Source organism: Manacus vitellinus, unplaced genomic scaffold (genome assembly GCF_001715985.3).
Source record: "Manacus vitellinus isolate BGI_N305 unplaced genomic scaffold, ASM171598v3 scaffold_3_pilon, whole genome shotgun sequence".
Taxonomy (NCBI): Eukaryota; Metazoa; Chordata; class Aves; order Passeriformes; family Pipridae; genus Manacus; species Manacus vitellinus.
This window is the reverse complement of record NW_021940535.1, coordinates 2,445,117-2,465,844: the sequence shown is the minus strand read 5'-3', so window position 1 is coordinate 2,465,844 and position 20,728 is coordinate 2,445,117. Positions and strand designations below refer to the sequence as shown.

General features: G+C 38.7%; 1 protein-coding gene across 1 annotated transcript; it reads left to right on the top strand.

The window, feature by feature from the left end:
• Nucleotides 1–7,462: 7,462 nt before the first annotated feature.
• On the top strand, nucleotides 7,463–20,040 carry INHBA (inhibin subunit beta A). Its single transcript, XM_018075201.1, has 2 exons — nucleotides 7,463–8,093; nucleotides 18,991–20,040. Exons 1-2 carry the CDS (start codon nucleotides 7,706–7,708, stop codon nucleotides 19,875–19,877), a joined length of 1,275 nt encoding a protein of 424 aa, XP_017930690.1. The 5' UTR covers nucleotides 7,463–7,705; the 3' UTR covers nucleotides 19,878–20,040.
• The last annotated feature ends 688 nt before the right edge of the window (nucleotides 20,041–20,728 follow it).

Genomic DNA, 20,728 nt, shown 5'->3' with positions numbered 1-20,728 from the left:
CTTTATCTACAGTGATTTGCTCTACAGAGGATTTACAATGACAAAGCAGCAACAATGCAGAAGATCTATATCCTTTTTAAGTCACTTGTTCGTGTCCTCAGTATTTCACTTATGGCAATTCTCTGCTGGCCACTCTCACAGATGGGAATATCTGTTGATGTGTGGCACTGCAACTTTTCCCAATGACCTGTGCATGATGACTACCTTGGAAGATTTTCGAGTGTAGTTGAGTTCAGCTCAACAAAAGGGGCAATCTTATGAGCTTCATTCAATTCCCTTCCATACATCAGCAGATTTAGAAGTAATCAAAACATAATAGACAAAGTGTATCCCCATTACTGAGGAACCTAAAACAAGATGAAATTGGACCTTTCATACAAGACGAAAACTAGGATTTGTTTTTAAAAGGAAAAGCTAAAAACAAGACATTAATACATAGAAGTTAAATTAAACAAATAGACTTTACATCAGATCTTCTACTGATGCAACCCAATTTCTGAAGTCAGAAGAGGTACCTTCATTTACATTAACTAAGGGTCTAATGCTCCTGTTGCAAAAACAGTTGTAAATCTTTCTAAAATCCACAGACAATGTTACTTTGGGTAGTACATCAGTGAATAATCATCTGAACAGCTTTTGTCTGAGGCCTGATTTTTTGTGTCTCTTTCCATCCACTGATGGTTAATACTTATCCTTAGAGTCAAAGCTTGATTCACTTGGTTTTTACTCCCACAGTCAACACTAACTTCAGTGGCAGTGGGAGTTGGTCCTAGAAGCCAAAAGATAACAGTAGTCTGTACTTACACTGTTGTCTGTGCTGTGATTTGACTAACTGTAGTAAAAGGGACACAGAGCAGAGAGTTCAGCGCTTGTCAGAGAAATAATGCTACTTCCCATTATTTTGAACTTGGTCCAAAGACGTCCTTGATAAAACTATGCTGACTGAAGTACAATTACACAAGGAATTATTCCAATGTATGCTTTGTGCAACGGTCTAAATTTTCAACAGCATGCAAATTAATTTAGTGGACTTTCAATAGTAGCTTAAATTCACATGTAAATGTTAAACGCTGCTCCAACTTTAGCCATAAATTTTTCACCCTACATGGAGCCAAACAGGATCTATCACCTGGTGGTCCTTCCCTGTGTGGTTTGAATCATTGATGTGACTTTAATCATAACCTCAAAATATCTTTGAGGACAGCACCACTGAAGACATTTTACACATTACAGAGCTGTTTCTCAAGAAAAAAAAGATTACTTTTCCAGTAATGTAATGAAAAATTCCCTGTCAAATGAACAAGCTGTGTGAAAAACTTTGGTTCCTTGGACTACTCTCTCCAGTTACAACTTAACTACATAGTCTTTCTATAAATTCAAGAAAATTCCCTTTGTAAATAGGTTTGCCCCCAAATGGGAAGTTTTGAGCAAGTTCTGATTATGACACATATTTAAGTGATATCCCATCATGCTAATAACATCATCTGTGTCACCCACCTTATGTATTGATATGCCTTGGTTTTTATTTTAAGTATAAGAAGGCAATACAAATGCTAAAATAGCATGGACATGAAATATCCTTGTTAAAGCTCACTGTTCCATGAGTTGGCAAGAAAAAAGATCAATAAATGTCAGGTCAGAAGATATAGGTATAGTTTAGAAAGAAAATTAACATACTTGCTTTTGTTAGTCAGATTGACTTTACATAAGATTTTTGTAAAACAGAACATTTATACTTATCCTGCCCCCCTACAAAAAGTGTCATCCATCAATATTAAAAAAAAAAAGTGAGAAATTGAAAGCTACTATCTACCCTACGCTCTAGACCGAGTTCTTATCCTCAGATGAACTTTATTTTTTGACCAGCTCACTAATTATTATTGAAATCACTGGCCCCTCTAAAGAGCACATAAGCATTTGAGTTAGTAGCAACAGCAAGATCAGCCTTAATTGGTCCACTTACATAAAAGTAGAAACATAAACCTTCTAAATATAAGTTTCTGGCATATCTTTTCTTGCTATTACAGGAAAATAAGGTACAACAGAGTGAAATTCCAGCCGATTTGCAAAGAAATCTGTGCCAATATGTTTTCTAACGGCTGCTCTTCAAAGCAGGAATGGACATGGAAAAATATGTTGTGTGCAGTTTGAGATTCCAAAGTAGTCAGTAAATCACACAGTATCCACTGAGTGAATAATGAAGTGGCATTGGATCACTTTTTTATGGTTTGTAAGATAAAATCCACAACTGAGGAAAAAGAAGACAGGTTACCGGAATACTAACCTTTCTTTCTCAGTCCCATTCCTTTAGTTATTTCTGATCCAGCTTAGAACTAAAATATGCATGTGAGCTCAGCATCACTCTGATGTTTTATGTAGACTCAATCAGTGGTATCAGAATTTAAACTAGAAATCCCAGCTTCACTGAATGAACAATGATTATCTGGACTATGAAGCTGACAGGAAAAAAAATCAGAAAAAAACCCCCAAAAACAAAAACCAAAAAACCAAAAACAAAACCAAAAAAACCAGCTACAGTCTTTCCCAAGAGCAATTGCCCTTTCTGGCAGGAAGGGGTAAAAATAGAGGCAGCTCATTAATATGGCTTGGCAGTGCTTAATGGCAGCTGGTCTGAAGAGTTAGATCAGTGGGTCTTTCCAGCAGTACTCCCGGATCACTGCCAGCAGGTGTTGCTGTGTTCTACAAAATGAAAAGAAGTGCGGGGGGGATGGGGAGAAAAATATTTATAAAGAGAGAAATAGGTGCGAAAAAAATTAGTCACTGAGTAAAGCTTTCATTAGGCCTTTGGTAAAGCTATACACAAACTCCCTGAGGCAATAAGGAGCATGCTCTGAAATGAATAATGCTTTTCACTTCTCCTAAACTCCTTTCAGAAGTTATCCTGCACTATAAATCACATACATGCCTGCTGTACTTCACTAGGTAGCTTTCTCTTTTTGTCACAGACCACACGCTTTCTCATCAGGAATTCTCTGACTCGCTGCCGTTGCGGGAGAAGTTCCGGACTGGCTGGGTGCTGCATCAGTAGATGGTCAGCAGCCTTCATACCAGCTGCTGCAAGTGGAGCACCACACTACTGTGAGTCCAAGGAGAAGATAGCTCTGTTACTTTCAGGGCAAATCTTCCATTCTCTGTAAAAACAGTGCAATACAAGATCCCTTGCTGAGCACGTCTGCTGCCAAATTGCAACAGTCCCTGCACTACCAGTATGTAACTAATTTCAAGAGTTTTAGGATGACAGTTAAAACCAAACTCACTCTGGTCCCGAGAAAAACAGAATTGCAAAATGGAAAAGTCTTTTTCCAAAACTCAGTTTAGGATCCCCATTAAAAATAACTGTGAATAGCTAGGTATATGCATGCTCATTATCTGTTTCTTGAAGCAAGTCTCTCACTGCTACAGAAGAAAAAAAAAAGGGAAAAGAAACCATAAAAAAGCTGTTCTTTATAACAACTGGAACCACCAAAATCAGACTGCAGGAAAGCTACTGAAACCTGTTTCAAGAGGCTTCAATCCACATCATGTTACAGCCTGAAAATTTCTTATATGCACATTAAAAATGGGAAACAAAACAACCTATCTGGTCATATGTTTCCCATTAACTTCTGATTTTTTGCTCATTCTACCAAAGCTGTTGTGTGAATACAGCACATGCTCTAGTTGGGATAAACACTGCTTTAAGGACTCTCTGGTATCACTGTAAACTGAAAGTTTTAAATCTTTCTTCTCTGATCCAGATCAGCCATATTCCAAGACAGATTAAACTGACATTACCAACAGGACATAAAAATACAATTATAAGTACGATTCAGGCCAAAAAAAAATCTGAAGGATGGGGATTTTCTGGTAATCAGTGGGTGTTTTGAATGAGTAAAGACTGCATGATCATGCCATTTGTCATAAATGGTACCACATAAAGCCAGTTATTATGTGTGTTTAAGAAAGGAGATGGATTTTAGATTTACTTTTGACCTTATATATATATATATATGTATACACATATATGTGTATATATATATATATATGATATATATATTATATATATATATTACTTCTGTACTGCCTAATTGGCATAGTTATTTCTGATTTTCATTAAGGTAAAATGAAATGAAAACTGATTTTTATTTTATTCCACAAGTGTTAATATCACACTTGCAAAAAATGTGACTTGTCATTCATTGTATTTTATTTTTAGATGTCTAAGCCATTTTTAATAGTGTGATGCAATCTGCATGTCAAAAAGCCAGGAGACTTGGGCAGGAGCAACATGATTCATTTTTTAAGAGCTTTAAAGGGATCCCTAAGTTAAACAGAAGGACATATTTATTCAGAGATTGAATAAAAAAAAAATCATCCACAGCAAAAGGATTCTTACTAAAATGCATTTTCCTGAATTTGAAAAGGATCCAAATTTGCAGAAAGAGTATCTGATATATCCTGAAGTATGAAAGAAGAAGAAAACAATTTGCAAACTGGTAATTAAATATCTGGCAAATACTATATTTAAACTAAATCAGTGAAATCTACATCTAATAATATCTATATAGCTATGCAATGAAACAAGCTGGAGTGTGTCTTCCTGACTCATAATGTTTGCTTTCAGTCTGATGTTAAGTTCTATCCTTTAAATGGAGATCACCACTACAAGTTGAATCCACGATATTTTGTCATGCTAGACAATTAGGAGTTTCCATTAGATAATTACCAGAAGTATGTCTCATACAGGAAAAACAGTCAATGCTGATGTAACAGGATTAACCAATCCAGCACAGTGATCCGGCCCACTTACTTTTGACAGACGTTATATGTGAGTGTACACATGAGAAGTACAGTACAAAGCTTCGCATTATAAATACCACAAAGAGGAACTTCAGCAGTTCTTAGTGCACAATACAGCAGTCTCCTTCTGAGAGTCAGGACTAGAGAGGTAAAACTTTAAATGGGCTTTTTTCTTTTAAAACCGAAACTTTTAATTCCTGTGCATGCTGTTGCATATTGCTAGGGTTATATTGCATGAATACATATACAGACCTTTGCAGCTCAGGTAATTTTATAGAAAGAGTCTGAACCACCATTTCTGTATGTATTCAAATGCTATGTATTTTTGTACACATATGTATATGCATGTAAGTACAAATGAACTGGAATCAGCGGTATTGACAGACTCTTTTAGAAAATAGTGGTTTTTAGAAAGTTATGCTTTAATGTTAAATCTGTCATCATCATGGCATGCAAGTGAAATATGCTATCCCTATATGTAATAGAGATTGTATGCGATAAGTGTACCTCTAGTAGATGGCAAGCAACGTATACTCCACAGCAAGAACCCAAACATACTTGTCTGTATTTTATATTGGTTTATGTCTATCTTTTCCTTTTCATCAGACACTATTGGGATAGGTGCTATATTAGAACTATAAATAACTCCTTTAATTATGTCATCTGTTAGTACATCTAATCATGAATGCATATTTTCATCTGAAATTATTTTTTCGTCCAATTAAACTTTTAGTTCTATTTCAAGCTGACTTTCAGACTTCGTATAATTACAACAGACTTTGGGCTGTTCACAAGATCCAAGAAATTTCAATGTATTATAGTGAGGTTTGTGTTACAAAGATGTGTTTATAAGAATGGCTGCAGGGTTTATAATGCTGACAGACCTGTAAGTGTAACAGTATATAACTGTATAGCAACTGAGGTCAGTAAAACACAGATGAGGGTGTACTGTGGATGCCTTATAACAGTAAAAGACTTATAAAAGAGCTTAATTGAAAAGGACTTGCAATATATAACATTTGTAAAACTTTGGTTGATTGTTCAATTACTTCTGTGTGTTTCATTTACTCTAACTATAATTCCTTGCCTGTCTCTTAGCCCATGTGCCTGTAGTCATCTCATGGAAATTAGAGACTTCTAAATGCTTATATTTATAAATTATTCCTTTCCACTGTGAAATACAATGGTTGATGGTAATATACTGAAAGTGGAATATTTGCTGGGTCGGAGGTAAGCACACCTGAGAAGATAGACCTGTGTTAGAAAGAGAATGAAAGGAAGGAAAAGGGTAAACACTTAAAAAAGAAGAAGCTGTTCTAAGAAAATCTGTACAAGTTAACATCCAGAGGGGAAGAATCCCAAAAAGTTATAGTTATAGCTGTAATTTTTCCATTTTCCATTATCAAATTCAAATGTGAGCGAGTTGGCTAACTTCAGCTTCGCTCAGTAAGGAACAGAATGGAGAGGAGACAGAATCTGAAGGCAACATGAAGCCATGGCAGTGACATCGGGAATGCTTTTTCACTGTAGAGCATAAACTGTCAAGGGGCTACCAGCACTGGTTGAAACTCCTGCTCCTAGTAATGCTTTAGATTTCTTTTAATTCCTACTGTCTTATTCTAATATTATGATTGCTCTGCATGATTTAAATGAATGAAGCAATACATGCCTTTTAATAACAATGGGCCAAATGTAGAAGATCTTACTCAGCCTTCACTCAGACAGAATTATTATTGGCATCGATGAGGGATTTGCTTGAGCCAGAACCAAGTATGATTTGGCCAGATGACATGTAACAATTTTTACCTTCAAAACATTTTTCAGGCATTGCTTGATTAACCCCAAACCTAAATATAACTACCTGAGAACTTCTAGGCACAGACTAGCATAAAAGTAGGGGTATTTCTGGTGGGAGGGCACTACCTTCACATCACAGATATGTGCTGTACCAGCTCATGTTTAGACTCTCAGTGCCTGACTGCATATTGCAGCTGGGGAGTGTATCATGTATTATAGAGCCCTCCAAATAACAGTGTGATTTTGCACCCTTCAGATCTCTTGCCAGTGTTAATAACCTCCAGAAAAGATCTTTTTCTCTACTCAGGGCAGAATAATGTTCTCTCCAAAATATTTGGAGCCACTCCCCTCATCCCCATCTCTTTCACAAGCTATTTAACATCTCCTGCTATCCCTAACAATAGCAGGCAGGACCAAGAGTAAGGTGCTCGTTAAAGATTTCACCCTTTTCATTCATTCATGTTTCCTCTGTTTAGTTAAGCCAGTGATACGTCGAAGGAATAAAACAAACAAAACAAAACAAAAAGAAAGTGGGAAAAAAAGGAAAAGAAAAGGGGGAAATGACAGCTGGGGGGGAGGGTCGAACGGAGAGAGAAAAAGAAGAGTAAATTTACAGGAATGAGAAGAGATTTTAGAAAGGGAGGAGGGAAGGAACCACGAGTAGTGATATTTGAAGAGAGGTGTGTGTTAGGGGAGCAATGAGCATAAGGAAGCCAGCCTGCCTGTTCCTCCCCCTTCCTAATCATAGCCTTTACTCACAGACAAAACTCCCTCCCTCTCTCATTCACTCACTCACTTTAGGCCAATCCGTCCTCTCTCTCTCTCTCCCTCTCTCTGTGTCTCTCTCCTACTCTGAGACAGAGTCAGAACTCTTCTCCCTGACAGCCACAAACATCTACAGCACTTATTGCATTCAGAGAGGGAACCTGCAAACAAAACTTCACAGAAAACTTTTGGTTCTTGTTCCAGAGAATTTGCTGAAGAGAAGGAAAAAACAAACAAACAAACAAACTAACTAAACCAGCCCCCCCCAAAAAAAACTGTTCGTGAAGGGGGAGGAAAAGCAGGGCCTTTCAAAAAGGGAATCACAACAACTTCTGCTGCCAGGATGCCTTTGCTTTGGAAGAGAGGATTTCTGTTGGTGCTTTGCTGGATTATAGTGAGGAGTTCCCCAACCCCAGGATCCGAGGGGCACAGTTCAGTCACTGACTGTCCATCATGTGCCCTTGCCACGCTTTCAAAGGATGTGCCCAGCTCACAGCCTGAGATGGTGGAAGCAGTAAAGAAGCACATATTGAACATGTTGCACTTGAGGGACAGACCTAATATCACCCAGCCGGTGCCCAAGGCAGCACTTTTAAATGCCATCAAAAAACTCCATGTGGGAAAGGTGGGAGAGGATGGTTATGTGGAAATAGAGGATGATGTTGGAAGAAGAGCTGAAATGAATGAAGTCGTGGAGCAAACCTCAGAAATCATCACTTTTGCAGAATCAGGTGAGTGCTTGAAAAGCAAAACTGTAAAATATCCTTTGTGCCAAAACTGCAATTAAGTTATTTTCTTCTCCTCAGCAATGTTTTCTGAAAGATTGTAGGATGAGACTTGGGGGAAGGGAGAAGAAGGAATGGGATGGGGGGGGTGGTATAGGACTCCAAAGGAATTTGACTTTTCTGACTTAGTCTTGGCTACAGCTTACACTTGCTAAGTACAGTCAGCCACACAGGGAAGTCAGGCTGCAGCAGGGTCCTCCAAACTGTGTCTGTGAAGCCAGAGTACTTGCAGTAAAGTACTGGATTGCAGAGTTGATGGTGAAGGAAAAAAGTCTGAAGCCTTTTGGAGAGTTTATCAAGACAGAAAGTGAGCTGCAAACTACTTTAGAAACAACCTTTCATGTAAAAATTAGAGTGGAAGTTATAAAATCAGATGAAGCAGCTTTAACTGTTAAAAGTGAGAGGGCTTTTTTGTGTTGGTTTTTTTTTTTTCTTTTTTTTTTTTCTTTTTAATTTAACACAGCATCTTTGGCAATAAAGAGTTGCAGGGACTGTCAGATGACTGCAATAGAACCGGACAAGTTGCTGTAGCTGATCCAATTTGTAATGCAGACTTCTGCATACTGGAAAAAAGATTCTGTTCCTAAAACATTCCAGCCAAAAAATGCAACCTTGATATGGTGTATTTTGAACTCTTTCACAGTTCTTTTCCCCTAACACTTACACAGTAAGAGCTCAGAATATATATATTTACTAAGTAATGGCTTAAGACTCCTTTCAACTGCTTATAGGAAACAGCTCTAAAGTTGTACTTTGCTGTGCTGTTCCTACACGAATAGGACCAGAACCCATTTTAATTCAATGTATACGTATCTACATCTGCATATATATCTGTTATTATAAATGAGTATGTTCATGCATGCATCAATAGCAGTATCTTGCAATAACTCTATCATCTAACTAACAGCAACTTTTTATGATGCTGTCTAGCCAAAGCATTTTTCCTGTTGCCAAGACGGTTTTAAAAGAATGTCATTGTTTTGTTTGGTACAGCATATGGTAGGCAAAGTATGCAAAGGAACTCCAAACATTTTTGTTTAAAAGTTTGCTGCAGCAGTATAAACAATTAAGACAACACTCAGAGTTTCCAGTCCTGAAAACCTGTTGACTCAGATGTTCTGATTGCAGGGAAGCCGTGCACAAGAAGTGTGCATGCTTTTAAGAACAGACATTCCTTCTAGCTGTCTGATTTTCAACTGTACAAGGAATCCTTGCCTTCGGAGTCCTTGTCAATATACACATCATCAGTTCTTTCAGTATGAGAGCTCAGGCTTTTCAAATTTTCCATCCCCTCCTCTTCAGAAAGCAGGCAGAAGGTGTCAATGCCAGAGGTCATAGGAAGCAGGGGCAGCTCAACATTAGTTTAGAAATGAATTTGTAAAAGCAAGGAAATCTCTAAGCTATCTATGAGTCGGATTCCCCACCTGGTTTTCAGCAGCTCGCTCTGAGCACAGTGGAACACATATGGCATGAACAGTGGTTTCTCTTCACTGTGTGAGTCCCAATCATTTGTAAACACATTATTGTCTCTCCTGAGCTCTGACACAAAGGAATTTGGAATTTGATATATGCCTACTCTGTAAGACACCCTCCAACAGCGGCTCCCGAAGCCATTGGCTCTCGGGGTCACGTGAGCAGCAAAAATCATGCCATTGCCCACACACTGGCCAATCATCCTGCCACCAATCCCCCCCACCACCAGCTACCCAATACTGACACATCACTCAGTTTGATTTACATAGCATTGTCCTACTGCTGCTAGCAAAATTAATTTAAGAGCAGTTATGCTATGGAGTTGCACGGCTGAAGGACAGGGGCATCCTGGAAGCCAAGGCAGGAGGGCTAGTCTGTACCTTTTTCCCATACCTGCTAGGCTTTGATTTGGGACAAGGGAGGAGCAATTAGCAACCTAGAAACCAAGCTCTTTGGGTTTGGACTTATAATGGAAGTGATAACTGCACTCTCTGGAGTAACTTCAGACTGCTGAAACATATTCTTCATCTATAGCCATTCATATCTGATGTCTTTCTAACATCAGAGGATCTACCACATTTTACAGGTGCTAATGCTGCAACAACTTAAATAAACTCCACATGGGATCTCTTCTCATCATGCACAGGCAGTTTTGCTTGTCAAATATTAAAGCACTATGTTTTTCCTGTTAAGGAAAGTGAGGCAAAAGCAAAGACAAGGGAAGTATGAGTTAAAAAGACAGGAATAGAATATAGCCACACGGACAGTCCCACTTTTCATTCTGTGAAAACTGGGAATAGGATGAAGAAGTTTAAACACCAAGTAGGAGAATAAACATGTTCCTCTCACAGTTGGGTTAATGTTCTTTCTGCTTTTAATGTGGAACTCACTCAGTCTCAATAGAGGGCAATAAGAAATCAATGAAAATGAATGGAAACATCTCACGTTGTATCAAATAAAAGTCTATGAAAAGAAAAATAAGGCTTTAGGCTTCTTGTTCCTTTGGGTATGGCTTGACATAAACCAGCCATTCCTCATACCTTTCAGAAGCCACGTTTACTACTTGCGTTCATAAAAAAGTAGTATTTCCATCTTTCATCAGCCATATCCTCAAACATACAAAGAAACAGAGTGAATGAACAAACAGTGCCCTGTGCATGTGGCTCTGGCTTGAGACTATTTTCTAAATAGCAAAGTTCAAATGAGCACAGACTTCAGACAATTAGAGGGGAAATAAATGCAGTGAACTTGTCTGAAGCACAGGTGTAGTTATGTCCAGGAAATCAGCAAAACAGTTGGCAGGTAGTTTTCACAGCTAACAAATCCAGACAGATCTCTGCAAAACTAATGACCATGAGTATTGGGCAAAAGTTTACAAATGCACCCTACTGTCCTTTGGCACTCTTACAAGTAAAACATGAAAATTATTTTCTATTTGCGTATCAAACTAAGATTACTAACCTCGGTTAGTTGTACTATGAGGGTAGCCATGCCAGAGTTCTGTGGGTTACTTCGAGGTCTTTAAAGAGTGTTTTGAGGAGAGGAGTCATATAACTTTGCGACAAGCAAATCCAACAGGTTCTATAACAGAGATACTCAATACTCATAAAATATAATTGGCTACTAGCTCACTTATTATTTTAAGTAGATAGCTTATTAGGCGGATCTGGGATTTTGCCAACTGAATTTGATCCTGGCAAATAAACTACCAATGAAACGGGTTGCTAACATCAGCCCCCGAGAAGGTGATAGGAATTACTGGATGGAAATACTGAAATCCAAAGGTTTATTGTTAGGAGAACTGCCAGGGGAAAAAAAGGAGATATTTGACAGCTATTTAGACAAATTCTATCGTTTTGTACCACTTCATACTGAATTCAAGGTTAACTGCCTTGATCATGTGATGCCCACTTTCATGTGCAGATGGATGCATGTCTGTATATACTCATGCCTTTTCCTAGGAAGATACTTACCCCTATGCAGCCAATCTGGGAGTTCGGGAAGAAAAAAAAGATGTATCGCTTATGTCTCTATGAATAATGTCATCAATTTTCTTTTGAAAGGAACTGTATTTAGTAGTACAGGTATTCGTGCTGAGTAAAGAACGGCCACGAGAGGGCACACTCCAAAGGCTTTTTGCTTCACACAAGGCAACCTTCCTTCAAACTCTTATTTTACCTAATTGGATCCTGACTCTCTGAGATCTTTATGCTTATCTGTAGATTCTCTGAGTGCAGATTGTTCCTCTCTTCTAGTTTATTTAAAAGGCAGAGATTCACTGGAGTGGAAAACTGCAAGGAAAATAATACAGGAAGGGAACAGACAGAGGGGAAAAAGATAAACTGATGGATGCTAAAAGTTCTGGAAATCTAGAGAGATCAGAAATTATCAATATTATTTTTTACAAGATACTGAGAAATGTGACCATGAATCATCATCTGAGATGGTTTGCTCACATCTTTTTTTTAATGCAGTCTCCTTGGCTTTTAGAAAACAAGCCTATTTTCCCTTGATTATTTTTTCCTCTGGTATACTATGTCAAAGATTTCAAGTTTAGGAAATGAAATCAAGTTAATTCCAGAAGAGGAAAGCCATTCTGTAATAATCTGTTTTATTGTATTAAAATATGAGAATTCAGGGAGGTTGGTTGTTTTAAGAACAACCTGAGAAAGCACAGATGAACCTGAGAAGGTGGGAACCAGTCTAGAAAAAGAGACCTGAGAGAGACAGAAAGTACTGTATGTGTCCATATCTGTGTGTAGTCATGCCCACAGATTTGTATGGAAAGGCAGTTGGGAATATCTGAACGTGTATTTGCCTGTATGTGTGTATAGGCACACATATGTCCTTATGTACAGGCATGCTGAGGCAGACATGCTTATATACCTGTGTGGTTTTACACATAACATTCCTGTGGAAAAGTATGTGTATTCACACGTTTTCCTGTGTGCAGGATATATCTACACTGCATACATGTAAATGATTCATGCTGAGAAGTTCTTATATCTAGATATGTCTATGAAAAGGCAATGAAAGGCTATGAAAAGGCAATCTCATTTAATGCAACAGAGTTTTGCAACATTGATTTAGCACTGAAGCTTAGTCTACTGGAGAGCAACTAGAACTTCTGTTATTCATTTCAGTGGGCTTGAGGTTTGGGCCTTAGTGCACAGAAATTAAATATTTTAGTGAAAAAAGACTGGCGTCTTCTAATCCACTTAATTTTAGATTTTACAACAAATTATTACAAATATGTGCAAAAAATTGCTATCTCTTTTATAAAAGACAAAGACTTGGTATTGTTTTTACCTTGGAATATGTTATTGGTGCAAACGACCCTAAACTTCACTTCAGCTATTTCAGACATAAATGCAAAAATCAAGTAAAAAAAAAAACCACTTCAACTAAACAAACACCTTTTTTGTTTCTAAATATTTAAAGCCATGTGGGGGAAGGGCTTTTAAGTTGGAAAGAACTCAAAGCTGTGGATGTAAAGTGCTTCCCTCCTAACAAAATAGCAGGAGAGAGTCAGGGTTCACCAGAACTGAACTGTTCCACATTCTAAATGACCTTGTCAATGCCTCTTTGGGTTAACTTTTCAAGAAAAGGTATTTAAATAAAGTTGCTGCTGCTTTCTCCCCCCTCCCTGCTCCCTCCCTCTTCCCCTCCCTGACCCTTCCCCCCAAGAATGCTTGGGGAATAGTTCTTTTTCCTGATTTTCATTTTTGGTTTATTTTTCTCTTACAACAAAATCTCCTCTTTCTGGAAGCAAATGATAGGTGAGCATAAAGATAAGGTATTTGTTAATTGTGTTGTAATTTCTCCTCCCATTGTAAGAGGCAACACTTAGGGAGCAGGAATAAAAGTTTGCAACCTGGATGACCAGTCACATAAGCCGGATAATGAATAGTTAGAATAAATTGTTTGCCAGTGCTCCATAGGCTGAAAGGCATTTACAGAAATGACCACTGTCTAATCATGGTAATAGGATGTTTATAATAATCAATCTGCCTAGGGGATAATTGCCAAACAATAACAGTGCTGAATTCACTGAATAAATTCTACACTGCAAACAATTCATCTGACTCCAGTGGTCACTCATTAGTAAACATTTTGAGCAATTATCTCTCAATAACTGTGCTCTTCTCTTCACTCTCTTTAGAGGAACCTTTCTAGTAACCTATTTTTTTTCTGTCTCCTGGGGAACGGAAATGAGAAGTGAAGGGAAGGATGCTTTTGAATGTAATTACAGATTGGCACGCAGTACAAATTCCCCCAAATCTAAACATAGGCAGTAGTAAAGTTAGCAACTAAAAAAGGAAAAAAAAGCTAGCTTTGTATGGAAAAACAGTTCACTTAATGCAAAAATGGTTCAAAATTAAGCACCGGTGAAGCATAGAAATTTAAAGTGACAGCATCTTTTTACACAGTGAGTATTTTTAAAGGAAAATTTAAATGCTGTGTATTAAAAGAAATTAAGAATAAGTCACACTCCAATGTCAGAAAGGATAATCACCTTCATTATGAAAAAAAACCAGCCTTAATTATTTAACAGCATATGGTTAAAATTTCATCAAGTATCTCAGTATTTTACTCAACAGAAGATCCTTTTATTTGTATAGTTTAGACTCTACCTAGTATACATATAAGTATATAGCTTGAACTAACAGGGCTTGATCTTGAATCCTGCTGCAAATTGCAAATAAAGGAACTTTGACTACACAGTTCAAGCCAGCCATACTGAAGGAAGCCTCAGAGGAAGAGCACACTGGAGCTGCAGATTACTCCCGTGAGCCCAGCAGGAGCCCATGCAGGGCTGCCCCTCCAGTCACCCTGTGCCTAGGCCCTCAAGGGTTTTGTCAGTCTTTCCATGGGTTCCTGTGCTGTGCCCGTGACCAAGGGCTGCTTGGAGCTGGTACTGAGTGACGAGTCCTGTGCATAAGCCCTGAATAGCCCTTCCAGAGGTGGAGAGGAGGGTACCTGTGCAGGCTCTCCTCTGCTTGCATGTTCAGGTTTCTCTCTTAAAAATGTGTGCGAGCACTAGTGAAGAGAAAAACAGATATGAGCAAACTCCCATGCTATATATACTGATGCTATGCTTTCTTTCCATTCAGTAACTCCTTCCATTAAACCTTTTACCATATATGCACTACTACTTAGGTCTTGTATTTTTAACCATTTCTCACAGCATTTGCTGGTGTCACTTGTGCTGCTAGACTGCTCCTTTGGCATCACAGCTTTTATCCTGGAAGGGACTTCATTCAGCAATAAAGCAGAGAGGTGGCCTCTCCAAACTTTTAGGAAAGGGAGATGAGGAAATCAAAGGGGGCTCAGAGTAATCCCTTGTCTCCTTTTTCAGCTGCTTTCTGCTACGATAACAATCCAGGCTGTTGACATTGCTGTTTACATGAACGTGAAAGTGATGAAGGCATTACCAGTGTTGGGCTGTGGGTCTTTCCACAGTAGTCAGACAGGAGGAGCAGGATGATTAGAAATGGAAAAAGACCCTTACAAATCAGCTGTGGCAGATATAAAGGCAGGACAAGAGGATAAACAAAATGTAATTATGGAAGTGATACAACCCGCAACTTTCAGGAGTCTCTCTTTTACCTTCAGTTAGATGAACAGTATGTGTTTCCAAAGCTTTGATCCTGTCTGTTAACTGAGACCTAAAAGGAAAGACTGCTAAATCCGTAGGCAATATCTGGAGAAACTGAAATACAGTTTTGGGTTTTTTTTTTTGTCTCAGAACACTTGAAGAATTTGCTTTATTGTAGCACCGAACCTTTTGGAAATAAAGATCCTGTTACAAAGTGAATGTGTGACCATAATAATCCAAATCCAGAGGTCTCAATTTAGTTTTAGCACAGGCCAAACTCTGATTTCAAAATTAACTTGACTGAGCATAGTGACCTCTTAAAGACTGCAGGGTTCATACCATTTGTGCTGTGTGATCGTAACAAACTAGTTGTGAATGTGAAGAGAATTCAGAAAAGCTTTGTTTTTTCCTAATGTGAAAGCGTGCTTTTTATCCCCAACTTTGCACCATTCCCAGTCTCCTTCTAAAAAGACCTGTGAAAGGGAAAGTGTTTTTTAACCACTACAAAACTTTTTTTAGCTATGCAGGTTTGAGGACTCAGGATTTTCTTTCATTCAGAAATATTAGGCTCAGATAAACCCCCTGTATGTTTTTTCCTTAGAATCTTAATTCACAATTTTTTGTGAAAATGTAGATAACTACATCCAGAGAGGCTGAAATTATAGCTAACAACATATAGGGAGGCTGCTCTCCCTGTATAAGGTCATGTTTTAGGCTACCTTGCTCAAGCTCACTACTCTCAAGTAAAGAAAAGGCAATACTTATGTATTTTCACTGAACTGTTCAAATAGTTTTTGTAATAAGGAAGAACTCAACTTTAACACATAGATGAGCATTTGAAAAACTAATTAAAAGGATTCTTGAGATCCTGTTTCTTTCATGAAATATTTGTCAAAAAGAGTGTTTGCATCACTATGCTTCTGACCAGTGCATAAAGTCATATGAATATTTGCTGTTGCAGATATGTCAATTCGTAACTATTTTCAACTACCACTAGCATGGAAACAGCAGAATGTAAAATACCATGCATTAACACTTAACAGCATTAGGTTGTTCTGTAACAGAGGACTGCCTGGCTTTTCAGATTAGATGGATCATACAACTTCTTACCCTGTTGAGCAAGCCAGGTCTGCACACCCACCTGCTTTCTCCAGAGTGTACGTTTTTTGTGTCCATATCCAGCACAGCTGATATGCCCATGCGCAAGATCTCTGCTAGTATCAGAACTGCTGTCTGTGCCCAGCTTGGTTTCTCAGGAATACAGAAAAAGTTTTGCAATTCCCAGCAATACATCCTTATTCCACACACCGGTCTGTGAGTTCTGGGGAAAGAGAGCAGCTGGATGCCAGAACACCTTCTGTGGCCTTGTCTAAACCACCTTTTTTTCAACCAAATTTTCCTTGGATAGGGGCAGCAAGCAGAATAGGTTGGATGGGCAGGAATGACTCCTGGCACATCACCTGCCTTCAGGTTCACTTAAGGCCCAGATTCCCCTCTGAAAGGGTTTATCAGGACTGTGCTAAGGAAAGGGATAAACTACAGTTAGAAGCTTGCTATAGAAGAGAGAGTTGGGGGGAATGAAGCCACAGGCCAGCTGGTCCTTAAAGGCCTTAGAAGTATCCATTCTCATAAAGAACACTCCTTATAACATCATGTGTACAAGGCAACCAGCCTTTTGGACCAGACTTTATTTGGACTGGAAGAATGTCATTGTACACCTCCTCATGCTCAAACTAAGTCAGGAGTGGGATTAGTGTCTACCACCTGACGTCTGCTCCAACACAGCTGGCAACTTTGCCATATTTTGATTTCCAGAATGGAAAAAAAATTATGTTAGCTGGTAAGAACTGATTAGCAAACTTTCAGTCATTATCGAATAAATCTTAATTAAAAAATTACAGAAAAACAGTAAATCCATCATGTTGCACAGTACCAGTCAGCTTGCTCTTTCTTTTCTATTAGCTACTTCTTTTTCTAAGTCACAGTCCCACTGGTTCATGTAGCTCCCTGAGAAATTAATGTAACTCACTTCAGAGACTGGCATCAGCTGTCTGTGAGAAGCAGTTAACACAAACCATGTGTTTCCCTATCTCAGTGACAGTTAAAGTCTACAATTTCACACTCTCAGATGGAAAACAAAAACAAAACGCTGTGCTCTTTGGACACTGTAATTCAGAAACATCTGTCTCTTTGACCTGGGAAAGCCACGAGGGAAATCTGAATGTGTTAGTGCCAGTACTTCACAGAGAAGAAAAGGAACAGGTAGCTCAAAGGTCAGCACAGCCTGCCTACAAACTTCAGATATCAGCAACTCTTGAATTAGCAAGCATACACAGGGTAGATGTCTCTTGTGATTTTGCCCCACTTCTGTCTCACCTGAGAATGGGTGAGCAGGGAGATAGTCAGGAAATCCCTACTAGTGAAGTTCAGTGGCAACGGAAAGCAAGGAGAAGAGCCTTGATACTGTGAGGGCAATTTTTCCTGTATGTGTCCAATTACTTCTGTTTTGATCATCATCTGCTGTTTTTAGGGTGCAAAATTCCAGTTCACTGGCAAGTAGAACTACTGCACAGAAAATCGGGTTAACAACTCTGGGTAGCTCAAGAATAATATCAATGACAAATTGATAATTATGAATACTGTTTCTGTCTCACTAAATTCAGGTATCTCCACACTGAAAATGTGTGACCCCAGTCCATACTGGCCTCCATGCTAAGAAAGAACAAAAGATGTCATCAGGGCTTTTTTCTTTGTCAAGAAAATAGAAAAGTACCTCTCTTAAGAAAATAATATCACGACCATCCCCCAGTTAATTCATTCTCTCTTAACTTTTTCATGCTCTAGTGATCAAATCATTAAACAGCCCCCATTATTCATTCCAACTTCTGCCAGGGATATGAGCTCTGTATCAGAGAAACACCTCCTCACCATCACAATCATCATCATGACATCTCAGCAAGTTGATACAATTATGCCAGAGAACCATCCCCATAATTATACAGTTCTTTAGCTCATTTCTCAATGTATTCACCATTACTATAATCACTGCAAGTACAGTATGTTAAATTAAGAACAGGATCTACAGCTAACATCTCATGGGATGAAGAATCTGCCTGCTGCAGTTCTGCAATTCTTTACAATATAACTCTGCAAAACTCTTAAAACTGAGGCTCATATTTTAGTGTCTGTTTGTTTTTGAAGCAACTGACATTTAAAACTAATTTTAAGATGCATATGAAGAATGGCTTTTTATGGACAGAGAAAGGGTAAACCTCTTTCCCACATAATTTTCAAAATATTGCTAAAGAATTGGCAGGACTGGACCTCATTTCCTAACCAGCTATTAAGCGCAGATTTTTATGCGTATGATATATATGGACTGCCATCATAAAGAATTTTTGCCTTTCAGTTAACGGTGATCACAAAGACAGATTAGGCAAATGAACTCTTAGCAGCCACTCATGCTTATTTGTCATAAGATGCTTTACAATAATGACTATATTGTTGCTATAACAAAACACTCTGGTTAAAATATTATGCTGGAAAACAACAGGCAAATATAAACTTTTCAAAACAAAGAATTTTCACAAAATACAAAACTGAGGAGGGGGTGAGGTGAAGGAAGATTAGAACAGAAGAACCATAAAAATTTAGAAAGTAGAAACCTAGGGAACTTCATGCCTGTAGCAAAAGTTAACATAAGTCTCTTTAACAGAATGTAAGCAGACATACTAACAAGTTCTTCCTGTCTATTTCCATTTACTAAATCAGGCACAGCCAAGAAAATGTTGCACTTTGAGATTTCAAAGGAAGGCAGTGAATTATCACTGGTTGAACATGCTGAAGTGTGGCTCTTCCTGAAGGTCTCCAAAGCCAACCGGAGCAGGACAAAAGTCACCATCCGCCTCTTTCAACAGCAGTGGCAGCCAAAAGGCAACTCTGAAGGAGCAGAAGATATGGAGGATGGGAGGCTGAAAGGTGAAAGGAGTGAGACTTTGATTTCAGAAAAGGCAGTGGACACCCGTAAGAGCACTTGGCACATCTTTCCTGTCTCCAGCAGTGTCCAGAGACTCCTGGACCAAGGCAAGAACTCTTTGGATGTGCGGATTGCCTGTGACCTGTGCCAAGAGACTGGAGCCAACCTGGTGTTATTGGGCAAGAAGAAGAAAAAGGAAGATGATGGGGAAGGGAAAGAAAAGGAACCTGGAGAATTCACAGGAGAAGAGGAAAAAGAGCAATCGCATCGGCCCTTCCTGATGATGCTTGCTCGGCACTCAGAGGACCGCCAGCACAGGCGGCGGAGACGAGGCCTGGAGTGTGATGGCAAAGTCAACATCTGCTGCAAGAAGCAGTTCTTTGTCAGCTTCAAGGACATAGGGTGGAGTGACTGGATCATTGCTCCTACGGGTTATCATGCCAACTACTGCGAAGGAGAGTGCCCCAGCCATATAGCAGGCACATCTGGTTCATCATTATCTTTCCACTCCACTGTCATCAACCATTACCGCATGCGGGGCCATAGCCCCTTTGCCAACCTCAAGTCATGTTGTGTGCCCACCAAGCTGCGGCCTATGTCCATGCTCTACTACGATGATGGCCAGAATATCATTAAGAAAGACATACAGAATATGATTGTGGAGGAGTGTGGCTGTTCGTAGACTCGTGTATGCGCAAAACCCTTCTCATTGGGAAGAAAATGTACCAAAAGCCCAAGAAGAGGAAAGACCAGACATGGTATAACCTTTTTTGAATGAAACAATCATCAGAAATAAAAGCAAAAACAAAAGAGAGAGAGAAAAGAGAGAGAGAAAAGGAAAAAAAAAAAAAAAGACTAATGAAGGATTAGAGAAGACTTCAGATATAAAAAAGGAAGAAAGCTTCATGAACCCGGGCTTGAATAAGATGCATCTGAACAGCGGTATGGGTTGGGGATTTCCCCTTCCTTTCAGTATGCTCCTTGTCTTATTACATAGTATACTAAACATTAGTTATTACTAGGGGAGTTTTGTTCCCTCCCTTAGTTACCCATCAGTTCAAGCCATGGTAGCAGCTCATCTGACTTGCATCAATTTGGACAAAGTCCAAAATGTCATTGAAAAGCCATGTGCATGATCAATACAGTCACTAGCGCTTTCCCCCTGCATTTACAGAGAAACTGAATAGGTGTGTAGTGTTTGTGTGTATATGTATATGGCTATGTATTTATATACATATCTATACGTACAGACACTATACACATACATATACTTAACATTGATCAAGAACAACAATGTGCAGGTGTATACACCTTCATCTTCTGCACTACATTTACAAAAAAAAAAAAGGAAAAAGGAAAAAAGAAAAATGAAGAAAAAAACAGAATAAAAAATGAATGAAAGAATAAAAGTTACATTCTGTAAAGGTGCTTACAATGTTAGAACTATGCAACCTAGTTGGTTTGAAACTGTTTACCTGCAAGAGAAAGAAAAAAAATCAGAGAGACTTTTTTTAAATGGAAGTAACTTGTTTT

What these genes read in the sequence shown, in the direction of transcription:
- INHBA (XM_018075201.1), top strand. Translation starts at nt 7,706, where the DNA reads ATGCCTTTGCTTTGGAAGAGAGGATTTCTGTTGGTGCTTTGCTGGATT. An exon ending in CATCACTTTTGCAGAATCAG is followed by an intron (nt 8,094 to 18,990) that starts GTGAGTGCTTGA and finishes TTACTAAATCAG; the next exon opens with GCACAGCCAAGAAAATGTTG.